The sequence below is a fragment of the Triturus cristatus genome, chromosome 1_2 (assembly GCF_964204655.1).
Source record: "Triturus cristatus chromosome 1_2, aTriCri1.1, whole genome shotgun sequence".
Taxonomy (NCBI): domain Eukaryota; kingdom Metazoa; phylum Chordata; class Amphibia; order Caudata; family Salamandridae; genus Triturus; species Triturus cristatus.
Genome location: NC_140580.1, coordinates 1110774122 through 1110792783, shown reverse-complemented (window position 1 = coordinate 1110792783; position 18662 = coordinate 1110774122). Strand labels below are relative to the sequence as shown.

The window sequence follows — 18662 nt, the reverse complement described above, 5'->3', positions numbered from 1 at the left end:
GCTCTTCGGTGGACATAGAGTAAATCAGAATATCATCTATATAACAGATGACACAGACATCCAAAAAGTCCTGCAACACTTCATTAATAAAAAACTGAAACGCAGCAGGAGCGTTACAAAGCCCAAAAGGCATTACTGTATACTCAAATAACCCGAACTTAGTTCGGAAAGCCGTCTTCCACTCATCGCCTTCCTTAACACGGATGAGATGATAAGCGCCTCTAAGATCAAGCTTGGTAAAGATGGTAGAATTCCCAACCTGATCCAAGAGGACAGGAATGAGTGGAAGCGGATATCGGTTTTTAACTGTGACCTTGTTGAGAGCGCGATAGTCAATACAAGCGCGAAGCTCTTTATTTTTCTTCGGCACGAAGAATAAAGGAGAGCTTACTGGGGAGGTTGAATGACGTATAAAACCTTTCAAGAGAAGATCATCCAAATATTCTCGTAAGTATCGTGTTTCAGGATCTGAAAGAGCATAGATTCTACTACAAGGCAAAGTAGCGCCAGGGATGAGGTCAATTCGACAATCAAATGACCGGTGTGGTGGAAGTTGGGTTGCCTGTACTTCCGAAAACACATCAGAAAAATCTGTGTAATGATGAGGTACTAAAGATACTTGTTCTTTAGATGAAGAATCACCCACCACAGAGGCACAATGTAAAGGTGTGATAGACATTTTCTTGTCTTCATAACAAGAGTGAACACAAAAAGAGGAATCCAGGGTTACCGTTCTTTTAACCCAATCGATTTTGGGATTGAGAGTCTGGAGCCAAGGTATTCCTAAGATGGCTCCGAAAACAGGTGTGTCAATCAAATCAAACTGAATCTCCTCGGAATGACCATCAGCACAAACCATAGTTAAAGGTTGAGTCTGGAATTGAATCAAACCAGAGGTTAATTCGGAACCGTCAACAGCTCGAACTGGTTCCGGAATTGTCTTTTTAGAGGTTTTAATATCCAAGGTCTTAGCCAAACCAATATCCAAAAAATTCCCAGTAGCTCCAGAATCAAGAAGAATGGGAATAACTTTTCTGACTTGGATTGACAAAAACAAGGTGACAATGAGCGTTAAATGCCGAGGAACTGTTGTTATGGTATTAGCTAGAAACTGCGGGGAGACCCAGGAATCAGACACGCTCGACGGGGGGGTCTCGTCCCTCATCGGGCTAAGGCGTTTCCCGACGTATCATCTGTAGCAGAAGAGGAATCACTACAACCAACAATTTTTCTAGATGTGGTTGGTTTAGAGGTGCATTCCCGAGCAAAATGCCCAGGCTTTCCACAATACAGACAAAGTTTTAATCTACGTCTACGGTCTTTTTCTTCGTTTGACAATGGCCCCCTGATCCCACCGATTTGCATGGGTTCTACACTTTCCGAAGGGGAATGATTTAGTTCTTTTATTTCTTGCTTGAATACCAACACTCTAGGGGCGTCGGTTTTAGATTTTTCCCCTTTACGTTCTCCTAACCGATGATCTAATCGCACCACTAGGTCCATAAAATCGGAGCAATCAGTAGGGAGATCAACAATCTGAGCTAATACATCTTTAAGTTCATCCCTAAGTCCACGATAGAACAAGGATGTCCGCTTTTCTTCAGGCCATTCAGTTTCAGCGACGAGACGATTGAAGGACGTCATATAGGTCAACAAATCCTTCGACCCTTGTCGTAAATTTAAAAGTTCATTATCGCTAGCCTGAATAAACTGATGACGAGCAAACAACTTACGCAATTCTGTCCTAAAACGTGAAAAGTTATGTAAAATAGGATCATCCCTATCTACAAAAGGAATTGACCAATTTGCCGCGACACCACCCAAATATGATAATACAAAGGCTACCTTTGCTTCATCATTTGGGAAGGCCGCCGGGCGACACAGAAAATGTAACTGACATTGATTAAGAAAAATGTCAAACTTAGAATGATCCCCAAGGAAACGCTCTGGAGGAGCTAAAGGAACAGACGGTGGGGTTGTGACAGAGACATTAATGGGTGGTACAGAAGATGTCTCAGAAGTGGTAGTCTGCGTAAACCGAGGTGGCTGTAAAACCACTTTGGGCCGAACTGTAGAGTCCCAAGGATTGTCTCGAGGTTTATAACGTTGTAAATCATTTCGTAACTGAAAATTTTCTTGTTTCAAATTAGAAACTTCTTGTCGTAGGTCCTGTAGAACCTTTGACACGTCCTGCATGGACAGGTTAGTTTCATCTGTGGATGGCTCCATCGCTCAGGTCAACCGTAAATTTTATGGCTTGACTTTCTGTCGGGTTTGTCGAACCACTCACCTGAAATCCAGGTAGTTGACAGGAGCGATGAGATGAAAGTTCCCGAACCCGTCTGGACTATTTCTCAACCTCACTGCTAGTAACAATGACGCTGGCAAATACTCCAAAAGGGAAGGGGATTGGGACTACGAACTACACGTAAAGAAAGAGACACTGCAACTCTTCTCCAGGACCAGCCGGGTTCTTATTATAGAAGATTGCTTGCATGCGTCAACAGTGGGCTGCAGGAAATACAATAAAATAACCTTACTCGAAGAATATTAAAATGACTGAACAAAAAGTATAGCACTCTTTTAATCGTACATCACATTCACAGTAAGAGCAATACCTTGTGAACTACTTGTCTTTCTCTCAAAAGGTGCACCTCCTTTTCTAGTGGACAATCACTCTCAGATCTTTCACTCCACGATGCTCAAGCCTCTTTTATATGAAGACAGCACTCTGTGGAGAAATAACCTTACGTGCACCCTAAAACATTGACCTGTAAAACAGTTCTATCAGCCCCCATAGCAGGTTCATTGTCTTTACACAATACATGTAAACTATTCAGCAGATTTAACATACATGAGCACATAGTGCTTTTCAGAAAACCAAACCTTCGTTTTACATCACTTGCATGTATTTCACTGGAAAGCCAAGAGACCAATATCAAAAGATGAGCGCGCAAACAGATCGGTAATTCAATCTGCCCCAGGACGCTCAAGGACACACTTTAACGCGTTTACCCAAAAAGTCTTAAAAGTCTTTGAACGCGTTTAAATAAACAAGGTCCGTGCCCCCGAACACTCAATGTCATTCTTTAACGCGTTTACCAAAAACAGTCTCTGCACGCGTTTAAAGCATCAAGTTCAAATGCTAAAAGCACTCGGTGAAGTCAACAGAAAACAAGAAACTCGGGACTTAACTTAGTTCCAACTTGAGACGATCGGATGTTGAATTGAAGCAACTCTGTGGCTGTGACGACGTAGACTCCAGGCGCAGATGTCCTCCGGGATGAAACGACGAAGTCAAGCACAGAGATTCGTAGTGCGTGCTATTTATAGTAACACCTGGGCGTTCCCTGCCTACGCACAAGTAACTAAGCAACCGATAAACATTCCCACGTGTGCCTAACAAGCACGTTCCTGACCAGTTAAAGGAACGTTTGTACACGTGCTTTGAAAATGATGATTAGGAAAGGTGTGTTTACTAAACAAGCATTGCTTAGTGTAACTAACAGATTAAACAAGCATTGTTAGAAGCAAATGGCAAGTTTATGCAAAAACTGATTACTCAGGCTTTTCTGGTAAACAAGGAAGGCATACATGATTGCAATAATTACGCATAGATGTACAAATGACACAGTTTGCAAACCCCCAGAGACCACAGGCCTGTTGTTTCCTGACAACTTCCAAGACGACATCCTGGTAATGGGCATGAATAAAGCAGACCACGATGCCAAATTGTCTAAAGTCCTACAAGTCTTGGAACGCAATGGACTCACGGCAGAATGGTACAAGTGCCGTTCAGCATGACTTCGGTCACATACTTAGGGCATGTAATCAGCGACCAAGGCATCATGCCCAAACAGTCCAAAGTCAAAGCGATATGCGAAGCGCCACCCCCGAGGACCAAGGAGGAAGTCAGGTCATTCCTGGGCATGGCCGAGTTTTACAGCAAATTGGTACGGCACTTCGCCACCAAGACACACCACTTGCGACAACTCCTACGGGACAAGACAAACTTCGAATGGACGAGGGAAACACAAGAAGAGTTCCAAAGGATTAAAACGGACATCAGCAGGTACCCCTGTGTGGATATGACCAGCAAGCCAGATCCGTATTGACGACGGACGCGAGCGAGAGGGGCCTAGGAGCGGTCCTAATGCAGGAGTCGAAGGGCAGAGAACTGGCCACCCTCAGCTTCGCATCCAGATCACTGTCACCCACGGAACAGAAGTACAGCGTGATAGAAAAGTAAATGTTGGCGGTAGTCTGGGCCATGGAAAAGTTCCGCCAGTTCCTATGGGGCACAAGATTCAGGCTGAAAACAGACTATAAGCCTCTGGTCAAAGTCCTCACGTCGTCGGGACATGCGAATGCGACCCCCCCGCATCGCGAAGATGACCTTGCAATTGTTAGACTATAGGTATGATGTGGAACACATCCCAGGACAAAAGAATAAGGTAGCCTATTATCTCAGTTGAGCATCAGCCATGGAGGAAGCTCCATGCACTTCCGAAGAGGAGGATACCAAAGTGGCATTCATGGAAGATCACGAACGAGTGATAAGTGAACAAGAGTGGAAGGAAGCGTACAAGACTGACACAGACATAGGAGCAGTTAAGCAATTCATACTAAGAGGATGGCCGGAGAAGAGGAATGTGGAGCGCTCAGAAAATTCTTCGAAGTAAGAGAGGAATTATCCGTTTGTGACCGAGGGATCTTCCTGTGGAGAGGAGAAAAAGTAGTTCCTCTCAACAAGCTGATCCCACATTTACTTGTCCTCATTCACGAAGGTCACCTGGGCATTGTAAAGACAAAACTCAGGGCAAAACAGATATACTGGTGGCCAGCGATGGATAACCAAATAGAAAGACATGTGCGGGAGTGCGACCAATGCCAAAGAGCGGAGAAGTCCCAAAGCCTTGTGCGACCACCCTTAGGAAAGTTCGAAAACCCAGAGAACCCATGGGAGGACCTGTCGATAGACATTCTGGAACCGATATTGGACGGTCAGGGAATCCAGAAATATGTGGCAGTACTCGTAGACCGGTACTCCAAGTGGCCAGAGGTGGACGTACAGGAAGACATGGACACTGACAAAATATTAAAGTTCCTAACGGCTGTTTTCCTTAGGGAAGGCATTCCACGCTCCCTCCTAAGTGACAATGGGCCTCAGTTCGTATCGGACAAGTGGAACGCATACATGGGAAGGAATGGTATAACGGTCAAACACATGTCCATATACCATCCTGCAGGAAACGGACTCGCCGAGAGGTTCAATAGAGTCATCATGGGATCGGTACAGTCGGCGATAGGAGCCGGGAAGGACTGGGAGAAGGAATTAAAGAGCATGTTATGGGCATACAGGATTACTCCGACCAGCACTGGATACAGCCCTTTCCAGATCCTAAGAGGTCGAGACCCATTCACGAAAGACAATGTAGTATGGAAGGAGCGCACTGTCACGAGCAAGTGGTCTCCAGCGGTAGTACACCACAATCTAGAAAAAGCGCAAAGAATATACACGGAACACTTCAACAAAAGAAGAAATGTCAAGGAGACGGAGTTAGAGAGAGGAGAGTGGGTTTGAGTCAAACTAGCCCAATTAAGAAGGAAAGGTGACAGCAAGTTCAGTTCACCCTTGCAAGTGGAAGAGGTCTACAACCGAGCAGCCCTACTGAGCGACGGGAAAGTTTGGTCTCAGGACAGGATGTCTAAATGCAACAAGATTCTACGATGGAATGGAAGAGAAAGAGGACAGACGGTACCTCCCTTGACCCAAGATGCTGAAGCCAATCAGGCGGGAGAAGGCACAGGAAACTCCAGAGAAAGAGAGAGGGAGGAAGAAGCAGAGATTGGAAGAGACCCCGGTGCCTTGGAGCTCTTGGAAAACAACAGTGGATCACCTCGCGGAGGAGTTCCTCTGAATACTGAACGTAGTGAAGCAAGAGACTCCCAAGAGGTTGCCGTGCACACTTCTAGTACCCCGGTGAGACACACCCGCACCGGAAGAGCAGTGGTAAGACCGTTGAAGTACAGAGACTTTGAGATGGTAAACGAGAATGAGTCCACCCGCAGGTAGACTTTATCTTTATTGTAAAATGTATATCCATAAAGAAGGGAGATATGTAGCGTTGCACTCTAGTCTTCACGCACCACGTGATGACGTAGAGCGCGGCGGCCATTTTGAGTACCGGCCGAGAGCGCGGCAGAGCACGGAGTTCGCGAGCTGAGCAGACGTCCCCCGGCGCTCTCCCTAATTGTGCTTCATATAATAAAACCATACTTACCTGCAACTAACCTGGTGCGAGTTGTCCTTCTATCCTGTGACCCCAACACTACAAAACAGTGATAATATAATAGTGTACTTTTAGTTATAAATTTCAGAATGGCAACAGTGCATAAAAAAATTCAGTACTTTAGTTTATTTTCCTTCAAATTAAGTAATTCGTGCTGGTGGTGCTTAGAACGTGCCCAGTTTCATTCAGTTCTTGCAGAACATCGGTCACTGCGTGTGGTACGAAATTTGCACTACTGAAGGCTTGCACTGTAAGGCAGAGCCGCCTTATTGAGTTTTGATGCGGTCTTTATGATGGACACAGAAAAGAAACAAAATAGACGAACCGAACCAGACTCGATGACTCACAGCATAGTGACCCTTCTGGAGTGTTACATGTCGGGATTCTCAACCTGCATTGTGAGAAGCATAGCCTCCTTCGTCATGAAAGATAATTAGAGTACTATAATCGATTCAATTCAATTGAGGTAATTCAAATTGATAGGAAAGAATAAATAGTAAACTACATATTAAATTAAAAAATAGTTTCATTATGTATTTGGGTCACAATTATAAAATATATTAGTGAAGTCATGATCAGACTTTGAATTAGTTATACAGTTTTGCGCTTATTTCCCTCGACTATTGACGCTCCATTCGGCTAGTCCAAGATGGCCACCTACTTAGCATTCGGGGCTCCCCATCGACGAAGTGTGTCCCATTCTGTAGTCCTTCCTCAGTGTCTAGAAACCTCCTGTCTGCCGCCGGTCGCGGAAGTCGCACTCTCATCGTGCAAACATGGCGGCTGTGTCTGTGTGTCAGCTCCCTGAAGCCGGTGGCTTCAGCTTCGACAACTGCAGAAGGTGAGGCGGGGAGAATATTGGCGAACGGTTCCCTGTGAGGGGGACCGGCGTGAGACTCGGAGGGTGGGAACTGGAGACTGCGGAGGGAGGAAGGAAGCATGCAGAAGGGTATTCAGGAGCAGGCGTGTGTGGCGCCTATTGTAGGTGGGTGATGCGAAAGAGGCTGCTTTAAGGAGTGTCGGACTTAATATACGGTGGATGAAGAAACGTGAGTTAAGCAGAGCTCTAGTTTTTATAGGCTGTGTAGCACTGAATGTTTCTTATGTATCACTAGCAGATATACAGTGGCTTGCCTTGGATGCATTGTACCTATATTGCTGTCGTGTAAAGTCCAGTTTTCTCTCAGTCGTATTTGTCTCAGAAATCATGAGTTGAGCATAAATCGCTGCTTCTGGCGTGTTTTTGTGTTTGACACTTGTACTAGTTGTATTTCTACTTTGTAGTAGAAAAATGTACACCCAATATTAACATTGGAGTCTGTGTCAGCTTTCCCTAGGCTCCCACCTAATTGATGGCGATGATAATTGGAATCTACGTTTGGCTGGTTAATGCATGCACTTCTGTTATACGTATGAGGTGGTACGCAGTGGTGTGGGGTCATACCAGAATTATTGTGCAGGCATTTGGAGTTAAGGATTCACACAGACCTACTTGGATTTGACTTTAGGAATTGGAGATTTGCATGAGCCATGTTTCTGTATGCCACTCATAAAGGTGTCCTTGTATGTTGTGAAAGTGTGCCACTGGTGTGCCTGGGTGTTCTTTGTCAGTCGGTGAATATTGATTTTGTGACTCATCCAGACCTGGATGTCTGGGGCCACCTAAGGCTCAACTCCACGAAGACAAACGTCCTGTTTATTGCCAAGAACAAGCAAGAAAAAGCACAAACCTGGCTTAATGATACAAATCCTGACTGCTTAGAACCCCAGTTTTCGCTGAATGCCAAGTCCCTTGGATTGACATAGTACACCAATCTCACTCTGTGATTACAGTGCCAAAGCAACAGAGAATCTGCTACCAGCTTTTTCTTCTAAAGAAAGTGCCTTTAGAACTGCGTTCAAGCCCTTGTGCACTTGCATCTGAATAGTGATAATGTCCTGCTCTGTTGCGCCTCTGAGTCAACACTTACCTACTTGGAGTCATCCTGCAGAAATATGACATCAGCTCTATTGTGATAGAAGTCAATTGCCTGTCCTTACCATCTTTCAAACCAGCTGCATTACTTACAAAGCCATCAATGCCCAGTACATTGCTTACCTTGTAGGCAAGCTCGCCATCAGGCTGGAGACTGAAGTGCAAAATAAAAAAAAAAGCCCACAGGAACAACATTCCTTTATCCATCAGGTAAAGAGGTAAATACCCACATCACAATGCAATAACAGTACACTTATGCTGCTAGAATCGAGCTACCGCTCCTATCTCTCATTAACTGTATGCTTGCCTTTGACCCTGTGCAGTCCACTAAAGCCGTTTGACTAGGTTCACACTGTACAAACACCTCATTCATACATATATGTTCCTTCTTATGAGTTTCGGGTTCTTGTGAGATCGGAGTGCAGCAAGAACTAGACATTGTCATGGTGGCCTGGCCAACTAGTATGGTCTGGCTCTGGTTTGTTTTGATGTGTGTGTATGTTTGTTGTTCCTCACTTGTGTGGATTAGAGTACATCACTGGGTAGGAAGAGTAGAGAGTACCATGCACTGTTATTGTGTGTTTTATAGGGAGATGTATGTGTTGAGGTTGTGTAAGTTCAATGTGGTTTTTTTTCTTTGCTTTCTTTTTAGTTTTGTATCTTGTTGCTTAACATTTTGGTGCCTGGGTCATCTTTGCAATTGAAGGTTTGTGTGTAGCGACCTCTCTTGTCTGCATGGTACCGATGACACAGTAGAATGATGTGCGGCCCTGAGCTGAGTGAAAGGCTACTGAGTTGAGCCCATAGCGATACTTTCTCCTAATGGGGGTCATTTGCCTGACATTTGAACTATATTTATATTGTGTACTTTGTAGTATAATTATTTGTTATGCATTGGCAGAGCTTGCCTGGTTTTTACCTAGACTTCATAGGAGTGTGGAATTTCATAAAATATCTAGTTGCTCAAGGACTAGCTGCTTCAGAAATTTGCTTGGTCTGTAAAATAATTGCACTTGTTTCATCTAGTGAGGCGACAAATTATAGCCGCATTCTCATGTCGCTCTGATAGCTTCTCTGATTGTACCAAGGCTACTATTGTGCCAGGGTTTGGATTTTAGCAGGGCACTGGTCATGCATTTTTCTAATTACACTGGATATTTAATCTCAAATCTTTGAATATCCAAAGGCTCTACATATGAAGAAGCTCTCTATTCAGCAACAGTCTCTCTTTAGGCTACCTTTCCGATCATGGTAGGACTCTGGAAATGCTAGCTGTTTTATTATCCTGACATCTGATTGTAGCAGAGTTTTGGATTTGCCATTGCTCTCATCACCATCTAAAACATTAACCCTATTAGAAGAGACAGCAGAAAGCTGAGATAAAGGCCTTTGCGAAAACAGTGCTAATAACTAGGTTTTAAGCCTCTTTCGGAACAACAGTTCTGACGGTTCCATCCTTAGATAAATAGGCCACGAATTCCAAGCTTTTGCACCAAGAAAAGCAAGAGTGGCTGCCCCACTTACCTTTTCTCACTCGTGGAATTACTGCCCGATTTGTGCCTGAAGATCTAAGACTACAGCAGGATTGGTGTGTGGTCACCAAAGAGGTCGGATATCTTGGACCCCTATCATTAAAGATTCTATGACAGAAGCCAATGGCTTTAAATAGAAGTCTCTCTAAGTGACAACCAATGCAAGTGTCCAAAGCTGGCCCCATAGGAGCATACCTTTGGAGATTTAGCACTAAGCCGGCCACAGCATTTTGAACTCTGTAATTTCTGAAGTCTCCCTTTAGTGACCCCTAGATATAGAACATTACAGTAATCTAACTGCAAAGTAACTTCTGTCTGAGAGCGGAAGAAAATCAAAGATCTTACTTTGCATTTTCAATGTGCTCTGGTGTTCGAGATAGCACCGGGTCCAGCCAAAAATCCTCAGTTCATTACTTTCTCCTTCTGGACTGGAGTAGATCCCATTACATCGGGCCACAAGGCTGATGTTCAGATGGAGGGGGATTTCCCCACAATGAAAACCTCAGTTTTATTACCATTTAGTTTGAGGCAGCTATTGTTCATCCAATTGCCCACCCAGCAGCTTTCAAATTGGACAGCCGTTCCACCTATTTCCTGAGATAAGTTGACTATTAATTGAGTGTTGTCTGCATAGGACACAATAGTAGCACTCAATTCCTGCCATTGGGCGCATATAGATGTTGAATAACGTGGGGCTCAAAATAGAGCCCTGCTGCACCCCCTTGGACAAGGAGATAGGATCGGAGGGATACAGTTTCTGGATCACTTAAAAAGAGCAGTCTTGAAGGAAGGATGCCAACCATCGCCATGCAAGTCTCCCCACAATCCCCTAGCAGATGCAGAAGTAGGCCATGAGACACGCCGTCAAAGGCGGCGCTTAGGTCCAGTATGATCAGCACCACTGTCTGACTCCAAATGGCATAGCGCTTCAGAGATTCAGTAGCCAACAGTAAGGCCGATTCAGTGGAGTGTTACCCACGGAAGCCGGACTGGGCCAGGTGTAATAGCTTGTTGGCCTCAATAAACTTGGACAGTTGACTGACTAGTTTTTCCGCCACTTTTGCAAAAAAAAAAAAAGGAGATGAGTCTTACATTTTCCAATTGAGAAGGATTAAAGGAAGGCTTTTTTTTTTTTTTTTTAAACTGGGAGACAACCATTGCCTGTTTCCTTTTTTGAGGCATTTGTCCCAATAAGGACTTGACCAGTAAGTTGCTCAGATGGGTTAGGATAGCTTCTTGTTGCTGAGCAAGGATTTTTACAGGGTCCGGGTCCAGAGGTGACCCGGATTTAATTTTGCCTCATAACCCACTGAGCTCATCCTCAGGAGGGACCTCGAAACTGAGGAGACGGGTGCCAGGCTGAAAGTCATGAAACGTAGTTTCCACAGCACAAAAACCTCTAACCTCCTGTGGGAAACACTTGTAAATTATCTCAATCTTATTGGCGAAGAAACGGGCAATCTCATTACAACTTTGCACTGCCGGCTGGTTGCAAGCTGCCGCACGTTCCATGGAGGATGGGTATTTCACTATGGCAAATATGTCTTTATGGAGTTGGCTGAAGCCTCAATTTTTGTGTGCATAAAAAGCCCTGTGTGAGCAGCGAATTTGCTGATGGTATTGTTTTAGTGCCTCTTTGTAATTGATCTTAGTTTCTCTGCTATATCTCCACCATACACACTCCAGGCGTCTACAGGACTTTCTGCAGAGAGCTAGGTCCTTATTAAACCACTTCGCAGTGGGTCAAGTATGTGTCACCCGAATCTGAGTTTATAGGTACCAGCTTGTCCAAAGCATCCATTATCCAACTCTTCGTGCCAGAGACTGCCGTGTCCACATCTTTGCCTACCACTGGGTTCGATTATTGAAGAACCTTCAACAAATCCTCCAGTGACATTTTAGCCCATTTACGAGATTTACAAGATGGCGTTCTTAACAGGCACTGTAGTTGGAGGGGATTGCTGTATCTTAAACTGTACCATCCTGTGGTCTGACCCTATCAACTGCACGGTGGATTGCACAGTAATAGCGGTAAGGTTTGTGAAAATAGGGTCTAAAGCAGTGATACTCAAAGTACAGCCTGGGGGGCGGATACGGCTCTCCTGACCTATACATGCGGCCCCCTGGGCAGTAGCAGGACTGGGCTGCTGTTTACTCGACTTGGCACTAACTTGGAAAAAAAATGTTAAGTATACAGCAAACACTTATTTAAAGGTTAATTGCAGTTAGGGATATGATGTAACTAGGCCCTTTTAAAGACAGCTACTAGATATACATACTTTGCTTCCCCTACTTCCACTTTACTCCCTTTGTTGCCATCTGTGCAGCCCTCGGTCACACCAGAGACCAAACTTTGCGCCCCCCGGGAAAATGTTTGTGAGTACCCATGGTCTAGAGTGTAACCTATCTGATGTAGGGGCCTTGACCTAACTATGCCAGTTGTAGTATCTTTACATCCTCAACCCATGTATTGGCTACGGAACAGTTTTTGCCCTAATACTATCATATATTTATAGCGAAGCGCATAGGATGGCAACCCGTCCATCAATGCTGCAGTGAGTATGATGAGCATTGTGAAATTCTTGGGTAGATGACATCATCTCATTATGCCGTAGTTCTTTTATTTGCCATAGCACTAGGCAAATGCTAAGTCCTATATCCATGACTAAATACGCTCTGCAGATATTGCCAGGGTCCAAATGTTATGGGCTATCTATCTAGACATGCATGGTTGGCTAACATTTGCAAAACATTTTTTTTTTTTGTTACTCCTAACAAGATTTAATTGGATGAATGTTTTAGTGTGGGCAATCCTACTCACAGTGACCGGAAGTAGGCAAGACATGGTTGTTCCAGGGTTGGAAGTGCCATTTGAGTTTATGCACATCTACAAACATACTTGTCCTCTTCAAACCCTTATAATAGAAAAGCTTGTAGATTTAATCTTGAGAGGGGCAGAAGTAAAACATTTTATGGTGAAGTTGGGTTTCTCCGTGGTGGAAAATAATTTTTATGGAAATAAGGTTTAACAAGTGAATTTGCACTTGTCTGGCAGATTTTTCCATGAAGAGAATACACGTGCATATTTTCACATGCAAAAATGAAATTCACAAAAGTTTGCTATGAGTCTGCCTGTAAACCTGCTACTGTTTTGGATTCTAGACCTACTCCTGTAAACTCTTGTTAATTCCTGTGTCATAGCTCTGTTTTCATTGCAAGGTCCTGCACTCTCAATAGTTTTTAGGTCGGTCGTAGGCCAAGACCTTTTGATTTTTCTAAAATATTTATAATATACTTGCATAAAGAGACTTTCAGCAACCTCTCCATCTTTTGTTGTCGTTCACGTTGTACTTCCTCCCGCTATAGAATGGGGCAGTGGGTCAGCCTGCTCAAGCCTGAGGTTAACTTCACTTCGAGTGAAAGAATTTTGCTTGCCACACTAAAGCTAGTTCCCTTCAGTGTGTCTTTTTGTTTTTACTTTCTAATTACTTTAGTATTACCTTTGTGTTTACAGCCTGGTGTGATAGAAGGGTGCTTCTGATGTGAACACAGGGCAGGTTCCATGATTTTCCGAATGCTGTCTCCTGCCAATGTTGTTGTAAATTCCTTTTGGAGTGTTTTGCTTTTGACTGCAAATATTTCACAGCATGCCAGATTGTGTCCATTTGAAACTGTTCTGTTTTAAGTTAACCTCTTTACATTTTTTTTCTTTCTTTCCTGCTTTTCTTTTCTGCCTATGTCCTTCTTTTTTTTTTTTTTTTTTTTCTTGCCTGCTTTTTTCCTTTCTTTCTTGCCTTCATTTTTTCACCTACTTTTTCTTTTCTTTCTTTCGGATTTGCTGCCTTTCTTCCTTGACCTTTATTTCATTTTTTTTGTGTGCCTTCTTTCTCAAAGGCAAGAGGCTTGCTGGCAATAACAGACTGAATGACTTTTTTTAGGTCTGCGTTAGCAAAGACCTTTTGATTTTACTAAAATTGTTTATAACCTAGTTACTTATAGAGGTTTTTTAGCCAAACTTCATTCTTCAGTCTGTGGTTGGTGTCATTCACATTTTTCTTCCACCCACTCCAGCGTGCAGTGCAAAGCTTTGCATTAATGAATCCTATATACCATTCAGAACATCTTATGTAAATACTTAACATGCCATTACAAATGGCAATCCTCTTTCCCACCGCTATGCTGTGGTGCTGTAAACTGCACCCAAATGTTTTGTGCTGCAGCAGATTGTGCATACTTAGCCTATTGACCAAATACACTTGCAGCCTTGTAGTCCTTGACCGAAACAATATGTCCTGGGCATTAGACAGTAGAAATTCCACCCCCCTGACTTCCATCCAGTTATACTATTAATCCAGTTTCTTAGCTAAAATTATTTCCCCCTGCCCAACAAAAATGAATGTGTCCGTCTGTAACGCAACTGGTGATCCGATACCTGATATCTTCAAGTCTAGTTCACGCTATATAAAACTCTAAAATAAAAAAAAAAATGATTTGGAAGTGAAGTGGAGATGTGTGATTTGACAATGCTCTTACTGGATTTTAGCAAAGCTAGCAGCGTAATCACTAGACCATCTTATGTTGTTTTACTTGTCTTGTGCACTTCATAGTTTGTAATCATCTATGCTGGCCATCCATTGGAGACTCGGATGGCATGCTTTGATTTTAGCCCTAGTCTTTTGAACTGTGCATGGAGCTTCTAAGTCTGATCCTCAAGGATACAGATTATTCTATAAACCAGTATGCAGATGACACTTGGCTATATCTAAATGCATTGGCGCTTGAGCATATTGTCAACCTACCCTCCAGTCTCCTCTTCTGTCTTTTTCACAGCTGTCACAAAAGTAGATTTGCATTTTCTTTTCAGTACAAAGTGGAATTCAATGTTTTTCTCTATCTTAGTCTCTCCCTCAGTGACATTGCTGGGCCCCATTCTCGAAAATTCAATCTTCACATTAGCAAAGTGGTAACTTTGTCAGAATCTTTCTTCAACTCCTAAAAAAATCAGATGACTAATCAAACCAGATCAATTGAAAACTTCAGGACAGTTTCAAGACTGTTTTGGGAATGCTGTATTTGCAGGTACCTCAGTCATATGCTGCACCACTTAAAGCTGTGCTCCTTTCCGCAGCCAAGCTGGTTACCACCTTGAACACGATCTCCACTGGCTTTTCCATAGAATAGGTACCTATTTAAAAGGTGACGTTTTGCATATAATATCGTCCACCATAACAATCGTCCTTACCTAGCATAATTGCTGTCTATGTGGATGGTGCACGTCTAAGAGGCTGTAGAAGCAGGAATACCCTTCCACTGAGGTTCCAAATGCAGAGTATTTGTTGCAAAGCAATACTTCACCTGCCTTGCTGCTGCTGTTTGAATTTCCCCGCACAGCTACATAAGGAAGAAGCCTACACCTCACCTGCAGAAAACACCTTAAAGTCCACCTTGTGTGCCAAAAACTGACACAATCAAGCTCCGATAATTATGCTTTGTTTCTTATTATCCTGTGCCGTGTAATAATAATAATAAAATCATTTCTACAGCATACAGCTTCTTCCATCGAGGTGTCCCGGCGCTAAATGGAATGAGTATCATACAGTCACTATGAGAATGGTGTAATCAACAGAGAGCCAAGTGATCCTTCAACTTTCCCACACAGAAATGTGACAAACAAGATTTTTAAAAACTACATTTGAGGTTTGCAGGACACTCTGCATAAGAAAACGATTGGGGATCCACACCAGCCCCACCTCCCTGGATTCACCCGGGTGTCTAGTTTTCAGAACTGCTTGGGTTTGCTAGGATTCCCTATGCAGGTGTCCACCTTGTAAAACCAGGTCGTTTTGTGATAATTTTGCTGTCTCCACAATACGTTTTGAGCCATTTTGTGTCATGCGCACTTTGCCTACCCTCTCAAGTGAAGTACCATTTTTATCGGAAGACTGGGGGATGTAGGGGGAGCAGGGGGGGAAATGTTGGGTGGACAGTAATGTAAGGAAAATGTGTTTTTTCTGCACATTTTGATGTTTGTATAGGATTGTGGGTAACAAAACCTGGCGAAAACCACACAAGTTACCCCCACCCTATATTCTCCTGGGTGTCTAGTTGTCAAAAACGTACAGATGTGCTAGGTTTCTCTAGATGTCGGCTTAGCTAGAACCCAAACTCCACAACTAGCCATATTGCAAAAAAGGGTCAGTTTTCAGCGGAACAATGTGATGTGGCCATGTTGCGTTTAGGGCCATTTTCTGTCATGGGCACTAGGTCTATCCACTCAAGCGAGGTACCATTTTCATTGGGAGACTTGGAGGAAGGCTGGAAGGAAGGAAGTTTGTGGCTTCCCTCAGATTCCAGAACTTTCCATCACTGAAATGTGAGGAAAATGTGATGGCTTTTTTAGACCAAGTTTGAGGTTTGCAAACCCTCTCCAGGTAACAGAACCTGGAAAGTGCCACACAAGTCGCCCCATCCTGGATTCGCCTGGGTGTCTAGTTTTTTAAAAAATGTTCAGGTTGGCTAGGTTTCTCTAGGAGCCGGCTGCGATAGGGCTCAAAATCCACAGCTAAGAACATTTAAAAAAGAGGCAGTTTTCAATGGAAAATATGGTGTGTCCATGTTGCGTTTTGGATCGTTTCCTATTGCGGGCATTCGGCCTACCCACACAAGTGAGGTACCATTTTTATGGGGAGACTTGTGGGAACATAAAATTTTTATTGGGCGATTTGGGGGAACACAGAATAGTACAAGTGTTATTGCCAGTTGTCTTTCTGTGCATTTGCTCCTTCCAAATGTAAGACAGTGTAAAAAAAATCATTTTGAAAAATGCCCTATAATTCAAATGCTACTATGGGTACCCACAAATTCAATTCAGAGATGTGCAAATAGCCACTGCTTCTAAATTCCAAATCTTGTTCCCATTTCGGAAATACACAGGTTTCCTTGATACCTATTTTTCACTCTTTATATTTTACCAAATGAATTGCTGTATATCCGATTTACAATAAAAAAAACACTGGAAGGCACAGCTCTTTTATTGGCTCTGGGTACCCGGGGTTCCTGGTGAACCTACATGCCATGTGTATCCCGACAACCAGAAGGGTCCAGCAGGCATAATGGTATATTGCTTTCGAAAATCTGTCATAGAAGTTACATGTGAAAATGTTGGCAGAAATGACTTTTTAAACACAATTTCAATATTTTTTTTTTAGTTCAACTGTAACTTTTTATAGGAAAACTTTGAAGAAGCTACACAAATGACCCCATACCGAATTCAGAATCTTGTCTATTTTTCAGAAATGTTTAGCAATCCACCATTGGTTTCACACCCATTCCTACCACGAACTACAAGGAGTTTGAAAGCACAAAAAATGGGAAACATAGGCTGTCCCAGTAAAATGCCAAAGCTGTGTTAGAAAATGTGTTTTTTGAGAAAAGTCTGCTGGTTCTAACAGCTGGATAGATGGTGAGGTTAGCACCGCAGACCCCTTGTTGATACCGTTTGAAGGGAAAAAAGCAGACTTTCTTCTGCAGCACTTTTCCCCCGTTTTCTCAGAAATGTCCAAAATGTTGGTGTATTTTGGCAAATTTTTCTGACCCCCGTCCATGGGAATCCACAAACCCTGGATACCTTTAGAATCTCCATGATGTGTGTGTGTGTGGGGGGGGGGGGTGGGGTGGGGGGGGGGCACATTTGTGTGGATACCTTATGTGGACAAAAAGTTACTGGGGCCAAATAGCCAAAACAATGATAATTTGAGCCGATTGTTGTTCATTCACTCAGCTACTACTCTCAGACACTGTTTGAAAGTTGTCAAGACCTCTCCATTGTACTCATGAAAAGGCAGAAGCAGTTGAGTATTGTCAGCGTATGAAACATTTGTATACCCCAAGATTGAACCAGCTTTACTTATTTACTTATATTCCCTGGTTAAATATTTATTTACAATAGTCTCTCTCTCTCCGGCCTATTGTATATGAAAATTCATTTTTTTTAATGAAGCGCTCTAATATAAAGTGACTCGGGCCACTATATAAAAGTGTTGAATAAATAAAGACTTGATTGTCAGCAAGAATACTCAAAAGTGTGGGTTATTTTACAAACATTAGGTTTTTAACGGCTGTGGACCTTCTGGCAGCAACTATTGCTACAGAATGATATGGCTTGGAATGATTTAGGCAACCCAGAACATGAGCTGTTGAGTTCACCTTAAGTCAGAATTTAATAGGGACCCCTCTTCCTAGGGAAAATAATGCGAGTCAAAGTATCTTTGAAGTAGATGGCAAAATATTTCTGGAAAGTCGCTGGACGTTTTGGTAGGAATTTCATTCTGCTAGACCCAAATAATAGGTCCTTATGGCAAATGAGAGCCAGAGAACTCACATTTTTAAAAGATATAATCTATAAGATATAGAGCTCACAACCCATAAGAAGAAGGTAATGAAACATACAGGAATACTGATCACATGTAATTGTTTCAGTTGATTGGTCGAAAAACATAAATTAAATATTCTGAATTGAATTTAAAGTATAGTTTTATTATGTCAATTACTCAGACATACTTGGCAGAAGTAAGCGAGGAGTACAGAAATATGAAAAGTAATATTCAACAAGCATCCTTCTGTGAGCAACCCTTAATTCTACCCAGCTCAGATGTTTTGAAGTTGCTCCTCAGTCTGTGGTGGTTCATCAGTTTCTAAGCCTGCTTGTAGGATGGATGTATTCCCCGTACTACTATTTTTAGACCTGTAATGTATGGTCCAAGTGTGTTGAAATCTGAAGCAATATGAAAAGCATGGACTGTCCTGGATAGTGTTTTGTTGTGGTACTCTTTCCTAATAAGTACATCAAAATGTTATTACTGG

At 42.9% G+C, this 18662-nt stretch overlaps 1 protein-coding gene across 1 annotated transcript in view; it reads left to right on the top strand.

The window, feature by feature from the left end:
• The first annotated feature begins 6996 nt into the window (after nucleotides 1-6996).
• PSMB7 (proteasome 20S subunit beta 7) overlaps nucleotides 6997-18662 on the top strand; it is a 170913-nt gene continuing 159247 nt past the window's right edge. The window contains exon 1 of the mRNA XM_085613751.1: nucleotides 6997-7134. Within this exon, the coding sequence (XP_085469877.1) occupies nucleotides 7070-7134 (65 nt within the window). The 5' untranslated portion in view covers nucleotides 6997-7069. The remainder of the gene's footprint in view (nucleotides 7135-18662) is intronic.